General features: G+C 47.9%; 1 protein-coding gene across 1 annotated transcript in view; it reads right to left on the bottom strand.

The window, feature by feature from the left end:
• LOC121571048 (glucosidase 2 subunit beta) overlaps positions 1 to 25,887 on the bottom strand; it is a 257,435-nt gene that overhangs the window by 106,858 nt on the left and 124,690 nt on the right. Inside the window, exon 11 of the mRNA XM_041882290.2 lies at positions 2,302 to 2,371. Coding sequence (XP_041738224.1) covers positions 2,302 to 2,371 — 70 coding nt within the window. The remainder of the gene's footprint in view (positions 1 to 2,301; positions 2,372 to 25,887) is intronic.

Raw genomic sequence — 25,887 nt, forward strand, 5'->3', positions numbered from 1 at the left:
TGGGACACTGTAAAGTCCATGGAGAATAAGAGCACCTCCTCCCAGCTGCCCACTGCACTGAGGCTAGGAAACACTGTCACTACCGATAAATCTACGATAATCAAAAATGTCAACAAGCATTTTGCTATGGCTGGCCATGCTTTCCACCTGGCTACCCCTACCCCGGCCACCAGCTCTGCACCCTCCGCTGCAACTTAACCCCCCTCTCCTTCACCCAAATTCAGATAGCTGATGTTCTGAAAGAGCTGCAAAATCTGGACCCCTACAAATCAGCTGGGCTAGACAATCTGGACCCTTTCTTTCTACTTAGCCCCGAAATTGTCGCAACCCCTATTACCAGCCTGTTCAACCTCTCTTTCGTATCGTCTGAGATCCCCAGAGATTGGAAAGCAGCCGCGGTCATCCCCCTCTTCAAAGGGTGTGACACTCTAGATCCAAACTGTTACAGACCTATATCCATCCTGCCCTGCCTTTCGAAAGTATTTGAAAGCCAAGTTAACAAACAGATCACCGACCATTTCGAATCCCACCGTACCTTCTCCGCTATGCAATCCGGTTTCCGAGCTGGTCATGGGTGTACCTCAGCCACGCTCAAGGTCCTAAACGATATAATAACCGTGATCGATAAAAGACAGTACTGTGCAGCCGTCTTCATTGACCTGGCCAAGGCTTTTGACTCTGTCAATCACCACATTCTTATTAAATAGCCTTGGTTTCTCAAATGACTGCCTCGCCTGGTTCACCAACTACTTCTCAGATAGAGTTAAATGTGTTAAATCGGAGGGCCTGTTGTCTGGACCTCTGGCAGTCTCTATGGGGGTGCCACAGGGTTCAATTCTCGGGCCGACTCTATTCTCTGTGTATATCAATGATGTCGCTCTTGCTGCTGGTGACTCTCAGATCCACCTCTACGCAGACGACACCATTTTGTATACATCTGGCCCTTCATTGGACACTGTTAACAAACCTCCAAACGAGCTTCAATGCCATACAACACTCCTTCAGTAGCCTCCAACTGCTCTTAAACACTAGTAAAACTAAATGCATGCTCTTCAATCGAACTCTGCTGGCACCCGCCTGCCCGACTAGAATCACTACTCTCGACGGGTCTGACTTAGAATATGTGGATAACTACAAATACCTAGGTGTCTGGTTAGACCGTAAACTCTCCTTCCAGACTCACATTAAGCATCTCCAATCCAAAGTTAAATCTAGAATCGGCTTCCTATTTCGCAACAAAGCCTCCTTCACTCATGCTGCTAAACATGCCCTCGTAAAACTGACTATCCTACCGATCCTTGACTTCGGCGATGTCATTTACAAAATAGCTTCCAACACTCTACTCAGCAGATTGGATGTAGTCTTTCACAGTGCCATCCGTTTTGTCCAAAGCCCCATATACTACCCACCATTGTGACCTGTACGCTCTCGTTGGCTGGCCCTCACTACATATTCGTCGCCAAACCCACTGGCTCCAGGTCATCTATAAATCACTTCTAGGCAAATCTCCACCTTATCTTAGCTTATTGGTCACCATAGCAACACCCACCCGTAGTCTGCACTCCAGCAGGTATATCTCACTGGTCGTCCCCAAAGCCAACACCTCCTTTGGCCGCCATTCCTTCCAGTTCTCTGCTGCAAATGACTGGAACGAACTGCAAAAATCTCTGAAGCTGGAGACTCTTATCTCCCTCACTATCTTTAAGCATCAGTTGTCAGAGCACCTTACTGATCACTGCACCTGTACACAGCCCATCTGTAATTAGCCCACCCAACTACCTCATCCCCGTATTGTTATTTACATTGTTATTTATTTTGCTAATTTGCACCCCAGTACCTGGTTAAATAAAGGTGAAATAAAAAATAAAAATGTGCTCTGTCTACTGTGTCTATGGTGTAAAGTCTGCTTGAAGAAAATGAAAGAAACATAAAAAGAAAATATGGTCAACTACAAACTACAACCCTCTACATTAATATTTATGTTAGAATCTTTGGGTATTCCGAACCTGTGACAGCATTTCACTTTTTTTTTTTCACGGAGCTACACAATTACAACATGGCATAATTGTCAGCTGTTTTGTCTGTTTGGTTTATTTTGACAAATACCATGCTCCACTAGTGCACGGTAGGCAACCAGTAGCATTTGTTTTTCATCATTAAAATTCACCTAGGGTGCCTCACAGTGCAAACTCATTACTGTGTACCCGTCATCAGGGAAAGGTGAAAAGCAGAAAGCCTCAGCCGTCAGCCCTTTCTAAGGGCAATTGGTCCAAGAAGAATATCCAGGATTTATTCTCTTACCTGATTTCCATGTACACCATTTCGTATGAGTCTTCGACTTTCTTCAGATCAGCAGCTGCCTTTTCAGCAGCTAAACAAAACAGAAAAATTACTCAAAGTTAAAAACAAATACATGTTTTATTTTGCACCTGCACCGTAGTTGTCGTTTCACAGGGTCAGCCGTAGTAGTACGGCGCCCATGGAGCAAATTAGGGTTAAATGCCTTGCTCAAGGGCACATTGACAGATTTGTTTTTAACCTTTTTGGTTTGGGTATTTGAACCGGCGACCTTTCGGTTACTGGCCCAACTCTCTAACCGACAGGCTGCCTGCCGCCCCTGGGCCAGAAATCAGCGACGCATAGTGTGGTGTCTAAACATCTGTGTGTTGCCAAACAGTGGCTGTTTGATGTCTGCCAGTGTTGTGTCTGGGTCTGGGAGAGGATACGCCGAGTTGTAAACAAAACACACATGCTATTTCCAGGTGTGACGGCAGTGGAGGAGCCTGCGGGCTTTAATGAGTCATTTCACAGTAACAATACTGTGCTAACAGAGAGATGAGATGACACTGTCATGGAAGGGTTTGAGCCACAGCGTTCCTTGCCTCGTTTTTACTGTACATGCTAGTACCATGCTAGTGTGATGTCACGATGACACGACATTATGGATTATTCTACATCGTACGAGCGATTGTGACAGCTAACAGTGCATTGTGACAGCTAACAGTGCATTGTGACAGCTAACAGTGCATTGTGACAGCTAACAGTGCATTGTGACAGCTAACAGTGCATTGTGACAGCTAACAGTGCATTGTGACAGCTAACAGTGCATTGTGACAGCTAACAGTGCATTGTGACAGCTACCAGTGCATTGTGACAGCTACCAGTGCATTGTGACAGCTAACAGTGCATTGTGACAGCTAGCGGAGCATTCAAAGCATTGGGAAAGAACTCTGCTGTCTGCATTCCAAGTCCGCCACTGCTTTTCTCTTGATTTTGAATGAATGCACCACTAGCTGGTCAATCTGTCTACAATAGCATTGCTACATGCGCCAAAAAATGCTAGCCAGGAGACTCTGAACACTGAAAAAAAAAAAAAAAAAAACTTAAAGGTCCCGCACAGTCATCCTATTTCCCAAGTAAAAATAGCCTTTGAATGACCAAAACATCACCCATAATATTTGTACACTATTAAAATGCTCAGAATTGAAGAAGTCTTACCTTTTCTCTCTAACTATCAGGAAGCCTGAAAGAACAGGCGGAGTGGGCGGCAGCTTATATTCATGAGCTCGCCTTGACTGACAGCTATTTGAAATACCATTATGGTCGTTGCCAGGTAACAAGGTAAACAATGGACCACATGTCATTGACGACAAGGTAAACAATGGACCACATGTCATTCAGAGCCTAAATAGTATGACTCAGCCCATTTTCTCTGCAAAATGCTCTCATGGTCTACAGAGCTGATCATGGATTGCTGGATATCAGACAAACAGAAGCAATACACAATGTTCTTTTGTAACTAATTACAGAATGCAGTTCACCGACACACTTCTTCACAAGAATGAGTAAAGCCTGAGTCACCTTAGAAGCTTTGACATAAAGGGAATGGACTTGAAAACAGACCCTAGTGGCGTGGTTCACCTTTATCAGCGGGGGCCCTAGCACCGTGGCAACGGGAGCACATGCGTGTTTGAGACGCTGTCAGAGCCCCTATTAGCATGTTCCTCGCATGTGGTCTCAGCTGGTCACACATGAAGATAGACACACCCCACTCCCCCCACCTACCCTCAGCCATCGGTCAGGCACAATGTAAAAACAAAGGGAAGAGACAGTGACCCATGTGACCCCACACAAACGTAAGCAACAGGCCCCACGTCTATACCACCAGCCACACACGTAGGAGTTATTGCTGCTGACGCAGCGCTGTAACTAAAGGCTGCTCGCTTAATATGGGCTGGCATGATGCTCAGAAGTTCTCTCTCTCTCTTTCTCTCGGTCTCTCTCTCTCTCTCTCTCTCTCTCGGTCTCTCTCTCATCACTTTCCATCCCTCTCTCTCTCTCTATATCCAACCCTCCCTCTATATCTCTCTACCTCCCTCTCTCTCTGTGCCTCTCTCCATCCCTCGCTCTCTCTCTCTCTCTCTCTCTCTCTGGCCATATCTCTCTCTCTCTCTCCTGTACACCTTGTTCTGTTCGAGGCGGAGGGAGAGTGAAGTATAGAGTGAGAGCTCTCCCAATGAGATGTTTATGACAGGTTGCCTTAGTGAAATAGGCCCTCTTTACTGACAACAGGAACCACACCAGCAATAATAAGCACCTGTTAAATAAACACCTGTTTGCATAAAACAGGATTGTGTGAAAGCACTACACTGATACAGCAGTGACATGTTTACCATGAAAAGGTCAATCTGGAGGAAAAATAAATGCACACCTGTTTAGGAGAGGTGCTGTCTAGCGGAGTAGAACACCTGTTTAGGAGAGGTGCTGGCTAGCAGAGTAGAACACCTGTTTAGGAGAGGTGCTGGCTAGCGGAGTAGAACACCTGTTTAGGAGAGGAGCTGGCTAGCGGAGTAGAACACCTGTTTAGGTTAGGAGAGGTGCTGGCTAGCAGAGTTGAACACCTGTTTAGGAGAGGTGCTGGCTAGCGGAGTAGAACACCTGTTTAGGAGAGGTGCTGGCTAGCAGAGTAGAACACCTGTTTAGGAGAGGAGCTGGCTAGCGGAGTAGAACACCTGTTTAGGAGAGGTGCTGGCTAGCAGAGTAGAACACCTGTTTAGGAGAGGTGCTGGCTAGCGGAGTAGAACACCTGTTTAGGAGAGGTGCTGGCTAGCAGAGTAGAACACCTGTTTAGGAGAGGTGCTGGCTAGCGGAGTAGAACACCTGTTTAGGAGAGGAGCTGGCTAGCGGAGTAGAACACCTGTTTAGGAGAGGAGCTGGCTAGCGGAGTAGAACACCTGTTTAGGAGAGGTGCTGGCTAGCAGAGTAGAACACCTGTTTAGGAGAGGTGCTGGCTAGCGGAGTAGAACACCTGTTTAGGAGAGGTGCTGGCTAGCGGAGTAGAACACCTGTTTAGGAGAGGTGCTGGCTAGCGGAGTAGAACACCTGTTTAGGAGAGGAGCTGTCTAGCAGAGTAGAACACCTGTTTAGGAGAGGTGCTAGCTAGCAGAGTTGAACACTTTAAAAATAAAAGGAGAGTCTCACTCTAGGAGCTCAAATGCAATAATTTAATAACCAACATTTGGACAGACAAGCTGTCTTCATCAGGGTATAATGACAAACACTGCGGGTCACTACCTTATATAGTGTCAAAGGACACACAGGTGTCTGTAATCATGGTCGGCTGAGGCTTGATATCACTGGTTAATTTACAGATATAAATAGAACATATAAAAAAACATGAATGGATAGCATACGATCATAGATGCAACTTGGCTACATAGGCCCACAAACATTTACAATGGGATAGCAAAATCACAATAATCACAATAATGGCTTCAGATCAAAGTCTACGTTGAGACCAAAGGGAGCAAGGGTCTTTTAATTAAAAGATCCAGGCAGCCTCTCGTTTTAACAATACATTGTCAAGGTCACCCCCATCTCCTAGGGAGGGTGACCTTTTCGATGCCAATATAGCGAATGGACGAAATAATAATAATAATAATAATAATATGCCATTTAGCAGACGCTTTTATCCAAAGCGACTTACAGTCGTGCGTGCATACATTTTTGTGTATGGGTGGTCCCGGGGATCGAACCCACTACCATGGCGTTACAAGGAAATAGAGTGGTTCACTTCCAAAAAGTGGGCTGCAATTGGGTACGTGGCGTTTTCTGCACCTAATGGTGCTACGATGCTCAGAGATTCTTACTTTTAGTTTGCGCTTCATTTTACTCACAACATTTTTTTACCACAAGGACAAGTTCTAAGATAAATAACTGCCTTAGTGGAGCACGTGATAACACCTTTGATTGGGATCTTGTTTCCCTGTTTGGGGGTGTTTGAAGGATCTACATTTGTAAGTGCCATTGCATTGAGCACAGCCATTACACTTCGGTAGAGGTGCAAGGAGACACTGTGCGGTGGTATATTCTGGGGTGGTAAATCAGAGTTTTCTCTGAGATTTCTGCCCCGCGAGAATACGACAAAGGGAGGGTCCGAAAACACATTACCGATACCGCCATGAAAAGGTAAGATTAAAGAAACAGTTGCCATCAAAAGAGCCCAAAAGACTACATTTGTGCTATACCATGAGTAATGGCCATAACATATTTCATGCAAATATGTAAATTTTAGAACGGTATAGGCTAATGTTAGAAGGGAACAACCTGCATGTTTTATTTTCACACTCCCTCGCTTTCATTTGTTCGATCAGTGGTTCTCAAACCTCTCCTCGGGGGGAACCCCAGACGTTTCACAATGTTGTTGTAGCCCTGAACTCACTCACCTGATTCACCTAGTCAAGGGCTTGATGATTAGATTACAAGTTGAATCAGGTGATGGCTCTGGAACAGTTCAAATACGTGGAACGACTGGGGATCGCCGAGGAGAGGTTTGAGAACCACTTTGTTAGACCAGTCATTAGAATCAGTTGTGTTTGTTTACGTTCACCTAATGTTGACTTTTGATGATGTCACTAGGCGTATATCCATTGAGTACTTTCCGGCCTTAAAAGCTGTGAGATGGAAACAGCAATATATAGCTCAATCTTCAACCAACACATACAGTATGCAAACTATTCAAAATCCACTACTTGTAATCACATATCCTACAGTACCCTTTCCCCACTCAGTCCTAGTCCCAGAAATGATTCAGAAATGGTAACGCAGACTGTCGGAGTTGAGCAGAGGTCAATCTAGCCCGCGTTACGGCTGTGTTGGAGTGTCTGATTGTATTAGGGCTGAGTGAGTAACGCTAGCTGACAGAATTAGCATCATGTTTTGGACTATCAGTGCAAGTAATATCCCGGTGACTAACTCAGTTACATTCATTCTCCCACACTCCAAACTCCTATTTACAGCCATTGAAGGACACTGGCCCACAAATACGGCACATTGTCATCATGAATGGCCCATTCGTGACGACAAATGCCATTCGATTAAATACACCAATTATACCATGAGTATTGAATATGAACGTCTATTACAAAAATGTATTTCCGTTTGCGTGGCGAGGAGCTCGTAGGAAGTCGTTTGACGCTGAACGCCACTCCAAATCAGCACGATAGACAGACCAACAGTCTCAGTGAATTACCTCCGCAACAACTGGGTGTGGTTTATGAATATGTATGATGTAACAAACGCCCAGGAACTGACCTACTTCTTCGCCTCTCTCCTCCTCGTGACTTATTCCCTACCTGGGGTAGTGTTGTCATCTTACCATGTTAACGCATTAATAGGTGGCTGGCAGTAATTGCCATAATGACATGCTACGTCATTCATCTGAAGTATGTGAATATTTAGTCTTGACATGTTTGTGAATTTAGTTGGGGCGAAATGATTGCTCAACTCAATCTTGGCTATATATCATATCATGTCATGGCAAGGATCCAATACACTTTGCATGACGTCAACAGATCACAATAAACAGTCAAAGTTAGTCTGCTTCAGCTAAATCAATGCAAACATAGTAACATTACATAATGTTAAACGTACATCAAAGTAACATAAATCACACTGAGACACAAAAACGAGCGGGTGGGAGTCATTTTGGGCGGCAGGTAGCTTAGTGGTTAAGAGCGTTGTGCCAGTAACCGAAAGGTCGCTGGTTCTAATCCCCAAGCCCACTAGGTGAAAAATCTGTCGATGTGCCCTTGAGCAAGGCACTTAACCCTAATTGCTCCTGTAAGTCGCTCTGGATAAGAGTGTCTGCTAAATGACCAATTATTAATTATTATTTTAGGGGAAGGGGGGATAAAAGCCTGATAGACAACCTCTCTGTTTGACAACGTAACAAAGGCTCCAGACAACACTGGAGTATTCCTATCTTCATCTCCAATCAGCTGTGGTTGATGCTGAATACTGTTAGCTCCTGCAGCCTGGGTTGGAGAATAACATATATTTCAGACAAACACTTCAGAGCAGAGGGATAAGTGAGAAAGCTGTCAGCCTCTCAAAAAAAATCAGAAGTCAACCACTCGGTGTATCCCTCTCATGGTAAGAATCCAATAAATTCCACCCGCGGCTACTATCAGCGCACGCAATCTCGGATAGGGGGGGAGGGTGGGAGTCTGACAGGCCTTTCTTACCCAGAGAAGATGCTCGGATAGGGGGAGGGTGGCAGTCTGACAGGCCTTTCTTACCCAGAGAAGATGCTCGGATAGGGGGAGGGTGGCAGTCTGACAGGCCTTTCTTACCCAGAGAAGATGCTCGGATAGGGGGAGGGTGGCAGTCTGACAGGCCTTTCTTACCCAGAGAAGATGCTCGGATAGGGGAGGGTGGCAGTCTGACAGGCCTTTCTTACCCAGAGAAGATGCTCGGATAGGGGGAGGGTGGCAGTCTGACAGGCCTTTCTTACCCAGAGAAGATGCTCGGATAGGGGGAGGGTGGCAGTCTGACAGGCCTTTCTTACCCAGAGAAGATGCTCGGATAGGGGAGGGTGGCAGTCTGACAGGCCTTTCTTACCCAGAGAAGATGCTCGGATAGGGGAGGGTGGCAGTCTGACAGGCCTTTCTTACCCAGAGAAGATGCTCGGATAGGGGGAGGGTGGCAGTCTGACAGGCCTTTCTTACCCAGAGAAGATGCTCGGATAGGGGAGGGTGGCAGTCTGACAGGCCTTTCTTACCCAGAGAAGATGCTCGGATAGGGGAGGGTGGCAGTCTGACAGGCCTTTCTTACCCAGAGAAGATGCTCGGATAGGGGGAGGGTGGCAGTCTGACAGGCCTTTCTTACCCAGAGAAGATGCTCGGATAGGGGAGGGTGGCAGTCTGACAGGCCTTTCTTACCCAGAGAAGATGCTCGGATAGGGGGAGGGTGGCAGTCTGACAGGCCTTTCTTACCCAGAGAAGATGCTCGGATAGGGGGAGGGTGGCAGTCTGACAGGCCTTTCTTACCCAGAGAAGATGCTCGGATAGGGGGAGGGTGGCAGTCTGACAGGCCTTTCTTACCCAGAGAAGATGCTCGGATAGGGGGAGGGTGGCAGTCTGACAGGCCTTTCTTACCCAGAGAAGATGCTCGGATAGGGGAGGGTGGCAGTCTGACAGGCCTTTCTTACCCAGAGAAGATGCTCGGATAGGGGAGGGTGGCAGTCTGACAGGCCTTTCTTACCCAGAGAAGATGCTCGGATAGGGGGAGGTGGCAGTCTGACAGGCCTTTCTTACCCAGAGAAGATGCTCGGATAGGGGGAGGGTGGCAGTCTGACAGGCCTTTCTTACCCAGAGAAGATGCTCGGATAGGGGAGGGTGGCAGTCTGACAGGCCTTTCTTACCCAGAGAAGATGCTCGGATAGGGGAGGGTGGCAGTCTGACAGGCCTTTCTTACCCAGAGAAGATGCTCGGATAGGGGAGGGTGGCAGTCTGACAGGCCTTTCTTACCCAGAGAAGATGCTCGGATAGGGGAGGGTGGCAGTCTGACAGGCCTTTCTTACCCAGAGAAGATGCTCGGATAGGGGAGGGTGGCAGTCTGACAGGCCTTTCTTACCCAGAGAAGATGCTCGGATAGGGGGAGGGTGGCAGTCTGACAGGCCTTTCTTACCCAGAGAAGATGCTCGGATAGGGGAGGGTGGCAGTCTGACAGGCCTTTCTTACCCAGAGAAGATGCTCGGATAGGGGGAGGGTGGCAGTCTGACAGGCCTTTCTTACCCAGAGAAGATGCTCGGATAGGGGGAGGGTGGCAGTCTGACAGGCCTTTCTTACCCAGAGAAGATGCTCGGATAGGGGGAGGGTGGCAGTCTGACAGGCCTTTCTTACCCAGAGAAGATGCTCGGATAGGGGAGGGTGGCAGTCTGACAGGCCTTTCTTACCCAGAGAAGATGCTCGGATAGGGGGAGGGTGGCAGTCTGACAGGCCTTTCTTACCCAGAGAAGATGCTCGGATAGGGGGAGGGTGGCAGTCTGACAGGCCTTTCTTACCCAGAGAAGATGCTCGGATAGGGGGAGGGTGGCAGTCTGACAGGCCTTTCTTACCCAGAGAAGATGCTCGGATAGGGGGAGGGTGGCAGTCTGACAGGCCTTTCTTACCCAGAGTAGATGAAGAGAGGAATGGAAAAAGTAGTGCTCAGTCTGGCCGTGTACCAAAGAACCACCCCCCCCACACACTCCCCTCCCCTCCCCTCCCCTCTCTCCCTCCTCCCCTCCCCTCTCTCCCTCCTCCCCTCCCCTCCCTCCTCCCCTCCCTCCCTCCCCTCTCTCCCTCCTCCCTCCCTCCCTCTCTCCCTCCTCCCTCCCTCCCCTCTCTCCCTCCTCCCCTCCCTCCCCTCCCCTCTCTCCCTCCTCCCCCTCCCCTCCCTCGCCCCTGTTGAACTATTGTACCAGGTGAGCTAAATTATGTTTCAAGGACGCGTTACCCTCAGCTGGTGTCAGAGGTCGAGGTTCGCGCTGACGACGGCGGCGGCGGTGGTTAATGGCGAGCCCACCTGCTTAACATTTCACAGCTAATTTGGAAAGTGCTGAACAGAACCTTTAATTAACTTCTCTCTACCAAGTTGGGTAACCGAAAAGTGCACAGATCTCCTCGCCTCCCCCCAGGTTCGCTGTTGCCTGTCCAACTCTTTATATGGAGGGGAGAGACATGGTATAGGGATTGAAACTCACCCTGAGATGAATTTAAGGGGCATGGTGAAGTGCTTCTGGGAATGGCACAATGTGAAAGTGCAGCCATCACTATAATGTGCATTTTGTAATCAAATCAAAAGCAAATAAAAAGTAAATGAAGTACCTGCAGAGAAAGTTGATAGAGATGACTGAACGATATTAAAGACAATATTGTTGTCTTTCTGTAGTCGTAAGAGATGACTGAATGATATTAAAGACAATATCGTTGTCTTTCTGTAGTCGTAAGAGATGACTGAACGATATTAAAGACAATATCGTTGTCTTTCTGTATTCATCAGAGTAGACAGCCTAATGTAATTGGATATTGGGCTAGCGGTCTAGAATCAAATAGTACTCCAACAGGAAGTCTAACTGTCCTTGTATCATTATCTATTTTGTTTTCCCTCAGCCAGGGCCTCACCAGCTGGACTGACGCTTCCTCCTCCTCACTAGTGTTCTGTCTTAGTTAAACACCTCTTTTTGACTGAACCAGACTGAATCACAGATATGGTTGAGCTTTCAGCACCATGGAGAGTGCCAGTTGGTGCTAATGTAGCGAATAGACAGCTCTGGTTAGTACAGTAGACTAGGACCATGGACAGCACCAGCTAAGCTAGCAACATGGCTAAACAAGCATCATAGAAAGCACCAGCTGCACTAGCACCATGGACAACATCAGCTATGCTAACTAGCACCATGGACAACGTCAGCTATGCTAACTAGCACCATGGACAACATCAGCTATGCTAACTAGCACCATGGACAACGTCAGCTATGCTAACTAGCACCATGGACAACGTCAGCTATGCTAACTAGCACCATGGACAACGTCAGCTATGCTAACTAGCACCATGGACAACGTCAGCTATGCTAACTAGCACCATGGACAACGTCAGCTTTGCTAACTAGCACCATGTACAACGTCAGCTATGCTAACTAGCACCATGGACAACGTCAGCTATGCTAACTAGCACCATGGACAACGTCAGCTATGCTAACTAGCACCATGGACAACGTCAGCTATGCTAACTAGCACCATGGACAACGTCAGCTATGCTAACTAGCACCATGGACAACGTCAGCTATGCTAACTAGCACCATGGACAACGTCAGCTTTGCTAACTAGCACCATGGACAACGTCAGCTATGCTAACTAGCACCATGGACAACGTCAGCTTTGCTAACTAGCACCATGGACAACGTCAGCTATGCTAACTAGCACCATGGACGTCAGCTTTGCTAACTAGCACCATGGACAACGTCAGCTATGCTAACTAGCACCATGGACAACGTCAGCTATGCTAAGTAGCACCATGGACGCCATGGCTGACCTAGGACAGTGGTAAGTGCAGCTACACTAGTACCGTGGACAGCACCCACCAGTCCAGGACCATGCGATCTCATCTTGGCAGTCTCGTAGGCTGCATCTAACCACTAAACTCTAGCTTTGCTGACCTCCCACAACCAGAGACAGGTTACAGTGTGGTTGGCCAAAATTACAGTAGTTACATTTTCAGAGGGCATTGCACAGGCATAAGAAAACATCATGAAATATCTGAACTGTGTTTCTGAATATTAAATCAGATTACTGTCAAACATAATGGTACTATAAGAAGCGCTGTATCCCATGTCTTCACTGATGATGCCATTCAAGGCTGTGACTCAGATACCAGAGAACCATATAATATACCTGCAGGGGAAGATAGGTTACACACCTGAAAAGGAGAGTGAGAGAGTGACGTAGGACGTGTCCTGATGAGATGGAGGGATGTAGGGGTGGTGGGAGGGAGAGAAGGAAGAGAGAGAGTGAGAGTCGAAGAAGCCCTGGAGATGTTGTTTTGGAATGCGCCTGGTTCGGAGAGGCAGCAGCTGTTGTTGGAAACCCGTTTTAGCCAACAACAAACCCACAACTGCCCTACACCCTACCCCTCCGCATCAATAAGTTAGTGGACAAAGCACAAAGCTAAACGCCACAAGCCCCGCATATACCAGCCGTGAGAGACACACAAAGCTGGGAGCCACAAGCCCCGCATATGCCAGCCGTGAGAGACACACAAAGCTGGGAGCCACAAGCCCCGCATATGCCAGCCGTGAGAGACACACAAAGCTGGGAGCCACAAGCCCCGCATGCCAGCCGTGAGAGACACACAAAGCTGGGAGCCACAAGCCCCGCATGCCAGCCGTGAGAGATACACAAAGCTGGGAGCCACAAGCCCCGCATGCCAGCCGTGAGAGACACACAAAGCTGGGAGCCACAAGCCCCGCATGCCAGCCGTGAGAGACACACAAAGCTGGGAGCCACAAGCCCCGCATGCCAGCCGTGAGAGATACACAAAGCTGGGAGCCACAAGCCCCGCATGCCAGCCGTGAGAGACACACAAAGCTGGGAGCCACAAGCCCCGCATGCCAGCCGTGAGAGACACACAAAGCTGGGAGCCACAAGCCCCGCATGCCAGCCGTGAGAGACACTAGCGTTAGGGTGGCACCAGTCTTGGTGGCCTTTGTGCCTCCAGCATGATACCGTGTGGTATTAATGTCCCTGGCCTTGGTTCATGGTCCTGAGGCAGGGAGAGCAGGAGAGCTGGGATGGGGGGCTGAGTGAGAGAGAAGTATCCTGGTGGTGGGGGATGATGGTGCTGGATGGAGGTGGGGGGATGGAGGTGGGGGGATGGCATTGGGGGATGATGGTGCTGGATGGAGGTGGGGGATGGAGGTGGGGGATGGAGGTGGGGGATGATGGTGCTGGATGGAGGTGGGGGATGTTGGTGGGGGGATGATGGTGGGGGGACGGAGGTGGGGGGATGTTGGTGGGGGGATGATGGTGGGGGACGGAGGTGGGGGACGGAGGTGGGGGGATGTTGGTGGGGGGACGGAGGTGGGGGGACGGAGGTGGGGGGACGGAGGTGGGAGATGGCATTGGGGGATGATGGTGGGGGGACGGAGGTGGGGGGACCGGAGGTGGGAGATGGAGGTGGGGATGATGGTGGGGGACGGAGGTGGGGATGTTGGTGGGGGACGGAGGTGGGAGATGGAGGTGGGGATGATGGTGGGGGACGGAGGTGGGGGACGGAGGTGGGGGACGGAGGTGGGGGATGTTGGTGGGGGACGGAGGTGGGAGATGGAGGTGGGGATGATGGTTGGGGACGGAGGTGGGTTACGTACGTCACCACACTACATCTGTCTAATCAGGGGCGAGAGAAGGAGACTGACAAGTGTGACTCAAGCCTTCACGCGACGGCTCTCGATACACACAGGCATAGCTCCCTCCTCCCCTTGCGCGCAGCCCTATATAGAAACCAAACCTTGCTACAACACGGACGATGATTAATTAAAAACGTGATGATACTGTACCTTTTACGTAAACTACAATTAGCCTCTATCAAGCATGTCAAGTAGACAATCTGATTGCTGAAGTACCATGATGCTCCTTTACTGAAACAATGGCACCTGTATGTTACAGTACATCTCACTCTAAAGGCAAACATGACGTTGGTGTTACAACAGCCTCACATAGTCGCTCTCTAATGAGTTTTCCTCTACATTTCAAGGGAGGCGGTGAGGTCCCATCTGCTTTACCATGCTTCTATGTCGATCCACAATCCCCATAGGGATGTCTCTCCTCCTCTCCCCTCGCAGTGTCCAAATCACAATCAAACAGCGAGGCCACCAAAATAAAGGGATCGAGGGAGGGACAGACAAAACAAACGGGACGCCAACGCCGAACCATCTTGCACGTCTGTTAATTATTTTCCGACGGCAGAATACAAGCAGCTGTTGTCAGTGAGGGAGATCTGTGGGCGCTGTCGAAAGTCTCCCGAAACGAAGCCCTTGAAATAATACTGCTTCCAGAGGAGAGGGGGCAGAGTTGATGCACCAACACTGAACCAGCCACGGCCCGATGCCAATTATTTACACATCCTCATCACTAATTATAATGGCCGATGACAGGTGCCCAAAACTATTTTAGCGCAAAGTGCCCTGAGCCAGTGTTGGCCACATGCGGTTACGGAATAAAGATAGCAAATCTAACCATTGTCTCACAGCGCACGCAATTCTCTTTTACATCTCAGCGTGGCTTTGTACATGACTTCATTGATGAGAAACACGGCTATCTTCCTAGCCACTCTGCTGGTTTTGTGGTTGTGGTTTGAAACGGCTTCGACTTGTTCAAGACCAGCCATCTTAACACACTCAAGCTAGACTAAAAGTTGACATGCTGACATTGTTCCTGTTGCGGTTTCATTGCATATAATTGATTGATGTACACATTTTGATGAAGAGTGCCACAGTTATCAGAGCTGTGAACATCTACTATGGGTGAATTTTTGTCTTATATATATATAGACAGATGTGGACTGTAATCAAAAACACATCACTAAAGCTTTGACATCATATAACCCCTTTGGAGGCAGTGGATGGCCCGCACGCACACACACGCACACGCACACGCACGCACACACACGCACACACACACACACACACACACACTGGAGGAAAGCTAGCAGAGACATTGAGCCCTCCCAAGGGACTGCAGCAGGAGAGAAGGGGAGGAACTAGAGGTGGTATATCCAATCACTGAAATCAAAGCATTTGACTGATAAATTATGAATAGAATTGGAATGCTCTTCTCTGGCATGGTTGAGCATAGCTGCTAGAAGAGAGCTGATTCACAGCTGTTGATGTGGTGATGACAGGTGTGTTTGTGTGTGTGTGTGTGTGTGTGTGTGTGTGTGTGTGTGTGTGAGTGAGTGTGCATGCGCAAAACCTCTGACTCCTGACACTTCACATCAGTCGAAGTGAGGACTGGATGAGGAAGAAGTGAGGACTGGATGAGGAAGAAGTGAGGGCTGGATGAGGAAGAAGTTAGGGCTGGATGAGGAAGAAGTTAGGGCTGGATGAGGAAGAAGTGAGGGCTGGATGAGGAAGAAGTGAGGGCTGGATGAGGAAGAAGTGAGGGCTGGATGAGGAAGAAGTTAGGGCTGGATGAGGAAGAAGTGAGGGCTGGATGAGGAAGAAGTGAGGGCTGGATGAGGACTGGATGAGGAAGAAGTGAGGGCTGGATGAGGAAGAAGGGAGGGCTGGATGAGGAAGAAGTGAGGGCTGGATGAGGAAGAAGTTAGGGCTGGATGAGGAAGAAGTGAGGGCTGGATGAGGACTGGATGAGGAAGAAGTGAGGGCTGGATGAGGAAGAAGTGAGGACTGGATGAGGAAGAAGTGAGGGCTGGATGAGGAAGAAGTGAGGGCTGGATGAGGACTGGATGAGGAAGAAGTGAGGGCTGGATGAGGAAGAAGTGAGGGCTGGATGAGGAAGAAGTGAGGGCTGGATGAGGAAGAAGTTAGGGCTGGATGAGGAAGAAGTGAGGGCTGGATGAGGACTGGATGAGGAAGAAGTGAGGGCTGGATGAGGAAGAAGTGAGGACTGGATGAGGAAGAAGTGAGGGCTGAATGAGGAAGAAGTGAGGGCTGGATGAGGACTGGATGAGGAAGAAGTGAGGGCTGGATGAGGAAGAAGTGAGGGCTGGATGAGGAAGAAGTGAGGGCTGGATGAGGAAGAAGTTAGGGCTGGATGAGGAAGAAGTGAGGGCTGGATGAGGACTGGATGAGGAAGAAGTGAGGGCTGGATGAGGAAGAAGTGAGGGCTGGATGAGGAAGAAGTGAGGGCTGGATGAGGAAGAAGTGAGGGCTGGATGAGGAAGAAGTGAGGGCTGGATGAGGAAGAAGTGAGGGCTGGATGGATGGAGGGGTTGAGAAGAGTAAACGGCTGTTGATGAGGGCTGTGTGTGAGAGAGTGTTTTGCATGCAAGGTGTCACAATAGGAGGGTGCATTTGTGTGTGTGTGTGTGTGTACGAACGACGTTTACCATCCAGACGACCAGCGCAATACAACCAACCTGCATATATTCTTTGCCCCAATTTCGTGGTATCCAATTGATAGTTACAGTCTTGTCCCATCACTGCAGCTCCCGTGCGGACTCGGGAGAGGCGAAGGTCGAGAGCCATGCGTCCTACGAAACACGACCCCGCCAAGCCGCACTGCTTCTTGACACACTGCTCGCTTGACCCGGAAGCCAGCCGTACCAATGTCTTGACCCGGAAGCCAGCCGTACCAATGTCTTAACCCGGAAGCCAGACGCACCAATGTCTTAACCCGGAAGCCAGACGCACCAATGTCTTAACCCGGAAGCCAGCCGCACCAATGTCTTAACCCGGAAGCCAGCCGCACCAATGTCTTAACCGGAAGCCAGACGCCCAATGTCTTAACCCGAAGCCAGCCGCACCAATGTCTTAACCCGAAGCCAGCCGCACCAATGTCTTAACCCGAAGCCAGACGCACCAATGTCTTAACCCGGAAGCCAGCCGCGCAATGTCTTAACCCGAAGCCAGCTTCGCACCAATGTCTTAACCCGGAAGCCAGCCGCACCAATGTCTTAACCCGAAGCCAGCCGCACCAATGTCTTAACCCGGAAGCCAGACGCACCAATGTCTTAACCCGGAAGCCAGCCGCACCAATGTCTTAACCCGGAAGCCAGCCGCACCAATGTCTTAACCCGGAAGCCAGCCGCACCAATGTCTTAACCCGAAGCCAGCCGCACCAATGTCTTAACCCGGAAGCCAGACGCACCAATGTCTTAACCCGGAAGCCAGCCGCACCAATGTCTTAACCCGGAAGCCAGCCGCACCAATGTCTTAACCCGGAAGCCAGACGCACCAATGTCTTAACCCGGAAGCCAGCCGCACCAATGTCTTAACCCGGAAGCCAGACGCACCAATGTCTTAACCCGGAAGCCAGACGCACCAATGTCTTAACCCGGAAGCCAGACGCACCAATGTCTTAACCCGGAAGCCAGCTGCACCAATGTGTCGGAGGAAACACCGTACAGCTGGTGACCTGAAGTCAGCGTGCATGCGCCCGGCCCGCCACAAGGAGTCGCTAGAGCGCGATGGGACAAGGACATCCCGGCCGGCCAAACCCTCCTCTAACCCGCATGACGCTGGGCCGATTGTGCGCCGCCTCATGGGTCTCCCGGTCGCGGCCGGCTGCGACACGGGTCTGTAGTGACGCCTCTAGCGCTGCCATGCAGTACCTCAGACCGCTACGCTACTCGGGAGGCCCTCTGCATTCATTTGTTAAGTATGTGCTTACTTTTAGTAACTTCAAACTGAACCAACTTGCTCTTTCTTTGTAGTTTGCATGTGTGTACCTCACGAGCGAGATACTGTGGGAAAGAGCGCTGTCAACTAAAATAAGATTATACATGACACAATGAGTAATGTATAATGTCAGCGTCAGGTCATGCAACACGTGTGACATGAATGCATGGTTGTCCGAAAGAGTGCATTTGGGGGTGTGGAGGCGGGAGAAACGCTGTTGCTCACATTCAATTGGTTGTCAGGATGTGTTGTACGAAAGGTTCAACCCATTTTTAGTGATGATACTTTTTATTAGTTGTATGACCAAAACACACAACAATAACTACAAAAACAGAACAGGACGAAATATATAAATATTTTTTAAATAATTTAAAATATGAGGTTAGAAAAAAAAGACACATTTCTCATTGAAAAACACATGTTCATCTTGTTTCCGCTGTTTGAAAGTGCCCTTGTGAGCACGTTGATTAAAATCAGGTGGTAATAGCGTGAATACTTTATACCTTCTCTTCATCATGGCTTTTAAGTTTCTATCAACGTCCCAGATTTAGATTCCATATTCATCTCAACATGATGCCACGCGTCTGTGAGAAAAAAAAAAAAAAAAAAAAAAGCATTGCACTTTGCCTAACACAAACACATTCCCAGATGGTTTCCTTCTCCACCGAGCACACTGCCATTCGCACACACGTATGTGTGATTTTAACAAGCACTAAAACGGTACACTGTCGCATACCCTCAGCCAGCTAAGCCTTGTAAAGACTAGGATTCGACTCCATGTATTCCAGGTAAGGCCTGGGTAAACAGCACTCACACTCGAAGGCTCAGAAGCAGCCAATACAACCAACAACCTAAAAGCGAGTTGTGTTCGGTAGGCACAAAACGGAAGAAAGCTGAGTAAATGGGGGGGGGGGGGGTGGGAGGGGTACCACCAGAAGTTGTCTAATAAGAAACACATGTTTTCGTTGTCAGTTGCAAAGTGTTTTGCAATCGTGTACCCTAATGAACATGTCCCTGGCCTCATCCACCTATTTGTCATCGCATCACTTTTTATCATAAGAACTTTGGTTAAAAGTCTGGTGTTGTGTTTGGGGTGTTTTGCTGATCGTAGGGCCAGAAATCAGTATAAATTATAATGTAACCATTAAAAACGTTGGGGCCTCCCGAGTGGCGCAGCGGTCTAAGGTACTACAGATCCGGGTTCGATCCTGGGCTGTCCCATAGGGCGGCGCACAATTGGCCCAGCGTCATCCGGGTTAGGGGAGGGTTTGGCCCAGCGTCATCCGGGTTAGGGGAGGGTTTGGCCCAGCGTCATCCGGGTTAGGGGAGGGTTTGGCCCAGCGTTGTCCGGGTTAGGGGGAGGGTTTGGGGCGGGGGGCTTTACAAGTAGGCCGTCGTCGTAAATAAGAATTTGTTCTTAACGGACTTGCCTAGTTAAATAAAGGTTAAATAAACTAAAAAATCCCTCAAGATAAATGTAATGGAAAATGATTATTCTAAGACCTTTGAATAAAAACATACTGAACCAATAGTCATTTAAGACAGAAACAACAGCAAGGACAAAATGGTTGATTGATTGAATAAAAATCTATCTGGTGTACAAAACCAAAAGTAAAAGACGCAAAAACAAAACTTTAGAACGGGAAGCATAGAAATAGCACACATAGAACAGATCTACCGCATCTTAGACCTGCTTTCAACGAGAATGACAGATCTATAAACACACATTTGTATGTGAATTTGGTCGCCCCAAAAAGTTACATATTTCAGCTTTAATCCCTTCTCGGAAACAAAGAAAAATATAGCAGAAATTGCATTTTGATGTTTATTTGTGAAGACAAAGAAAGGCACTTTGCTAAGTACACAAATACCAGGCAGCCATTTTCAGTGAGAGAAAGATGGAGATAAAAAAATCGGATGACTGATCTGGGCACTCACGCTTCATAATGCTATAACAGCACTCATTTCATTTCGGAGAGTAGTTTGTTACCACACAGAGGAGGTAAAAACCACTCCACGGATGACATAGTACCGCCTGTTGTACCGTCTATGGGTCGGTGTGATTTTTGCATTTTGATAGAGGGGTGAAATTGAAGTGTGTTCCATTCAAGAGGCATCGATGTGGAGTTTAATATATGTTTCCATCGCTTGACATATCAGGCAGTAATAGGCTTTTTCCACCGTTCGCGACCAAACATGCATTATTATTATTTTTTTAAACTCCCAACAGCCTCTGCTTTCTGGCTGTGTGCCGCATGCAGGGACATAAAGGTGTTCATTATAAAGTCCACAGTGGATTATTGCCCTCTGCTGTAAAGACACAACACGCAAAAAGAGCGCAGATTCTAAAATGGGCCCAAGGCGCCATGTTAAGCCTTGCTAAATGCGTTGCTGTGACTGAGAAATACAAAAAAACCTTGCTCCAGGCCACCGCACTCTCTCTATCTCTGCCTCTTGACCTCTCTATCTCTGCCTCTTGACCTCTCTCTCTCTCTATCTCTGCCTCTTGACTTTTCTCTCTCTATCTCTGCCTCTTGACCTCTCTATCTCTGCCTCTTGACCTCTCTCTCTCTATCTCTGCCTCTTGACCTCTCTATCTCTGCCTCTTGACTTCTCTCTCTCTATCTCTGCCTCTTGACCTCTCTATCTCTGCCTCTTGACCTCTCTCTCTCTCTATCTCTGCCTCTTGACCTCTCTATCTCTGCCTCTTGACCTATCTCTCTCTATCTCTGCCTCTTGACCTCTCTCTCTCTGCCTCTTGACCTCTCTCTCTATCTCTGCCTCTTGAACTCTCTATCTCTGCCTCTTGACCTCTCTCTCTCTATCTCTGCCTCTTGACCTCTCTCTCCCTCTCCCTCTCGCTCTCCCTCCCTCCCTCCCTCCTGACCTCTCCCTATCTCTATCTCTGCCTCTTGACCTCTACCTCGTCTCCTCTCTAACTTTCCATCTCTCTATCTAAGGGTTCTGGGTCAGCTCAGAGAGCTCACTTTGCAATGTGAATCAGAAATGTGAATCAGAGATTTGAATCAGAAATGTGAATTACAGGCTGCACAGGAAGGAACACTTAAAGCACCTTTATGTCCTAGGAAATGGTTCTGTAACTGTTGAGATTGAGTTGTGATTGAAATACTAAGAATGTTACACAGGTGTGAATACAAAACTTTTAAAGTTGCACTCCTTAATCTCTGTTTCCGCCCAAAGGGAGGCCCTAAAACGTCTGTTCGTAAACAGAGGCCTGACTACTGAATTATTTGAATTACGTGCTAACTGCCCACAAACAAAGGATGAAGGCACCTTTGAAAAGAGACTGAGGTGTGCACCTTTAAGGTCAGGTTGTCACGTAGTCTGCAGGTTGTTTGAAAGAAGCAATAAGCGACAGCAATGTGCATTTAAGCATGTTTGTGCTTAACAGGTCTGTTGTCAGACCTGTAGTGATCCAATTTATCCAACTTGGGTACGGAGCATTTACAGATTCAATGGGTAGTCTCCAGCAAGACCTAGAAACATCTAGAGCAGCATTGATTTAAGCATAATCCAATTACAATAAGGAGGCGTTGTTAATTGCAGATGTATAATAAGCTCAGATTTGAGGAATATTCAGTAATTACCAACACCACACAACAGACTAATTGTTGTTGTCTGAGGCAATTTGCACAGAATAAAAACGTCACTTAAACTGAAGCTTAATGGGACTGCCACGTTGACTGTGACCAAAACCCCACGCGTGAGCAAAATCGCATAAGTGCAAAACATTAGATCAGGAAATGTAGCTGGCTACATTCTTTCTATGATAAACATTAGAAATATGACGGCCATGCATGAATCGTTTATTTTAATTTTTTTGCTTTTTCGTTGTAAGCTAATTTAGTTGTATAGCTGCCAGCCGAACAGCGTTGCACTTCTGTTGTCATCTGAGGAAAAATAAGCTACTTTCTGACTAATGTGTTGCACTAAATGTATTTTCTGTTAAGGAAAACTTTAGTTGCACGCTTCTGATCACTCTACTGAAGCAACTCAATATAGACATTGTACATATCAGTGCATTGAGCTTTGCATTTTGCTTTTTCTTGTGTTGTATTTAACTTTCCTTGACATTTACAGAAATCCCTGTAATCCAGGAATTGTTCTGCCATTAAAAATCCTCGGGTTGGGCCGCCTAAGTCCAAACAGAAATACATTTTCAGTTAGGGAGAACAAAAAATACAAGGGAAAAAAAGAAATGACTCCTGAGTGGCGCAGTGGTCTAAGGCACTGCATCACAGTGCTAACTGTGCCACTAGAGATCCTGGTTCGAATCCAGGCTCTGTCGCAGCCGGCCGCGACCGGGAGACTCATGGACGGCGCACAATTGGCCCAGCGTCATCCAGGGTAGGGGAGGGAATGGCCGGCAGGGATGTAGCTCAGTTGATAGAGCATGGCGTTTGCAACGCCAGGGTTGTGGGTTTGATTCCCACGGGGGGCCAGTATAAAAAAATTATATATGTATTCACTAACTGTAAGTCGCTCTGGATAAGAGCGTCTGCTAAATGACGTAAATGTAAATGGTATTATTGATGTTGTAATTATGCTTGCGCAAAAGAACACAGCATTAGCCATGGCAAAATGCATAGAATTGCAAGAAATTAGCTTTTAAAACTGAAAATGTTTCTCAGCTCCATGGCAAAGTGTGTATAATTCAGGGGCTGGAACCTTAACTATTTTCCAATAAGAAGCCCTATTTATTTATTTCCGTTCCAGTCTACCGACCAGCTTAATAAAGTTCAACCCCTCAAATAAATAACGGATCATCTAGTTCCTTTTCGAAACATTTGACCACGTGAAACGAATACAGTTTTTACATTTAGTTCATTGAAGTACTCCCACCAATTTGTGGATAGAGCAGCTTGCTATGGAATGGGTAAGCTAGTTGTTTACGTGTTGATGGACAGATATTGTAAGTTCAGGTGCGAGACGGACAGAAATGTCAAGGGTGGAGAGAGAGAGAGAGAGAGAGAGAGAGAGAGAGAGAGAGAGAGAGAGAGAGGAGGTGGACATGGAGGAGGCTTAGCTTAAAGTGTGAGCATCTTGGCATGACATGCTAGGTGAAAAATCTGCCGATGTGCCCTTGAGCAAGGCACTTAACCCTAATTGCTCCTGTAAGTCGCTCTGGATAAGAGCGTCTGCTAAATGACGTAAATGTAAAGTACATGAATTGGAATGTGTTTAGGCTATTACTAAAGTTGCTCTGGATAAGAGTGTCTTTAGTAATAGGGAATAACTTCACTGTATTACATAATTAAATCCTAGACATTAGGAATATTTTTGGAAGTAAAAAGGAACGTTATTAACCGGTTCTCAAGATTTATAAATATTGGTTCTGCTCCGGAACACTAGAGATCACTTTCGTTCCCGGTTCTGTTTATCTTCCTCGAATCTGTTACCTGAACTGGCAGGGTCTACAGACAATCACGGACTACAAAAAGAAAACCAGCCACGTCGCCGACACCGACGTCTCGCTTCCAGACAAGCTAAACACCTTCTTCGCCCGCTTTGAGGATAACACAGTGCCACTGACGAGGCCCACTACCAAGGACTGTGGCCTCTCCTTCTCCATGGCTGACGTGATTAAGACATTTAAGCATGTTAACCCCCGCCGGCCCAGACGGCATCCCTAGCCGCGTCCTCAGAGCATGCGCAGACCAGCAGTGTGTTCATGGACATATTCAATCTCTCCCTTTCCCAGTCTGCTGTTCCCACATGCTTCAAGAGGGCCACCATTGTTCCTGTACCCAAGAAAGCAAAGGTAACTGAACTAAATGACTATCGCCCTGTAGCACTCACCTCTGTCATCATGAAGTCACCTCTACCTTACCTGTCACCCTAGACCCACTTCAATTTGCTTACCGCCCCAATAGATCCACAGACGATGCAATTGCCATCACACTGCACACTGCCCTATCCCATCTGGACAAGAGGAATACCTATGTAAGAATGCTGTTCATTGACTATAGCTCAGCATTCAACACCATAGTACCCTCCAAGCTCATCATAAAGCTTGAGGCCCTGGGTCTGAACCCTGCCCTGTGCAACTGGGTCCTGGACTTCCTGACGGGCCGCCCCCAGGTGGTGAAGGTAGGAAACAACATCTCCACTTCGCTGATCCTCAACACTGGGGCCCCACAAGGGTGCGTGCTCAGCCCCCTCCTGTACTCCCTGGTCACCCATGACTGCGTGGCCAAGCACACCTCCAACTCAATCATCAAGTTTGCAGACGACACAACAGTAGTAGGCTTGATTACCAACAATAACGAGACCGCCTACAGGGAGGAGGAGAGGGCTCTGGGAATGTGGTGCCAGGAAAATAACCTCTCACTCAACATCAACAAAACAAAGGAGATGATTGTGGACTTCAGGAAACAGCAGAGGGTGCACCCCCCTATCCACATCGACGGGACCGCAGTGGAGAAGGTGGAAAGCTTCAAGTTCCTTGGTGTACATATCACTGACAAACTGAAATGGTCCACCCACGAAGACAGTGTGGTGAAGAAGGCGCAACAGAGCCTCTTCAACCCCAGAAGGCTGAAGAAATTTGGCTTATCACCTAAAACCCTCACAAACTTTTACAGATGCACAATTGAGAGCATCCTGTCGGGCTGTATCACCGCCTGGTACGGCAAATGCACCGCCCACAACCGCAGGTCTCTCCAGATGGTGGTGCGGTCTGCCGAACGCATTACCGGGAGCAAACTACCCGCCCTCCAAGACACATACTGCACCCGATGTCACAGGAAGGTCAAAAAGATCATCAATGACATCAACCACCCGAGCCACTGCCTGTTCACCCCGCTATCATCCAGAAGGCAAGGTCAGTACAGGTCCATCAAAACTGGGACCGAGAGAATGAAAAACAGCTTCTATCTCAAGGCCATCAGACTGTTAAATAGCCATAACTAGCACATTACAGGCTGCTGCTGCCTATTGAAATCACTGGCCACTTTAAGAAATGGAACACTAGTCACTTTAATAATGTTAACATACAGTGGGGAAAAAAAGTATTTAGTCAGCCACCAATTGTGCAAGTTCTCCCACTTAAGAAGATGAGAGAGGCCTGTAATTTTCATCATAGGTACACATCAACTATGACAGACAAATTTAGGGAAAAAAATCCAGAAAATCACATTGTAGGATTTTTAATGAATTTATTTGCAAATTATGGTGGAAAATAAGTATTTGGTCACCTACAAACAAGCAAGATTTCTGGCTCTCACTGTAACTTCTTCTTTAAGAGGCTCCTCTGTCCTCCACTCGTTACCTGTATTAATGGCACCTGTTTGAACTTGTTATCAGTATAAAAGACACCTGTCCACAACCTCAAACAGTCACACTCCAAACTCCACTATGGCCAAGACCAAAGAGCTGTCAAAGGACACCAGAAACAAAATTGTAGACCTGCACCAGGCTGGGAAGACTGAATCTGCAATAGGTAAGCAGCTTGGTTTGAAGAAATCAACTGTGAGAGCAATTATTAGGAAATGGAAGACATACAAGACCACTGATGATCTCCCCTCGATCTGGGGCTCCACGCAAGATCTCACCCCGTGGGGTCAAAATGATCACAAGAACGGTGAGCAAAAATCCCAGAACCACACGGGGGGACCTAGTGAATGACCTGAAGAGAGCTGGGACCAAAGTAACAAAGCCTACCATCAGTAACACACTACGCCGCCAGG

Source organism: Coregonus clupeaformis, unplaced genomic scaffold (assembly GCF_020615455.1).
Source record: "Coregonus clupeaformis isolate EN_2021a unplaced genomic scaffold, ASM2061545v1 scaf0154, whole genome shotgun sequence".
Taxonomy (NCBI): domain Eukaryota; kingdom Metazoa; phylum Chordata; class Actinopteri; order Salmoniformes; family Salmonidae; genus Coregonus; species Coregonus clupeaformis.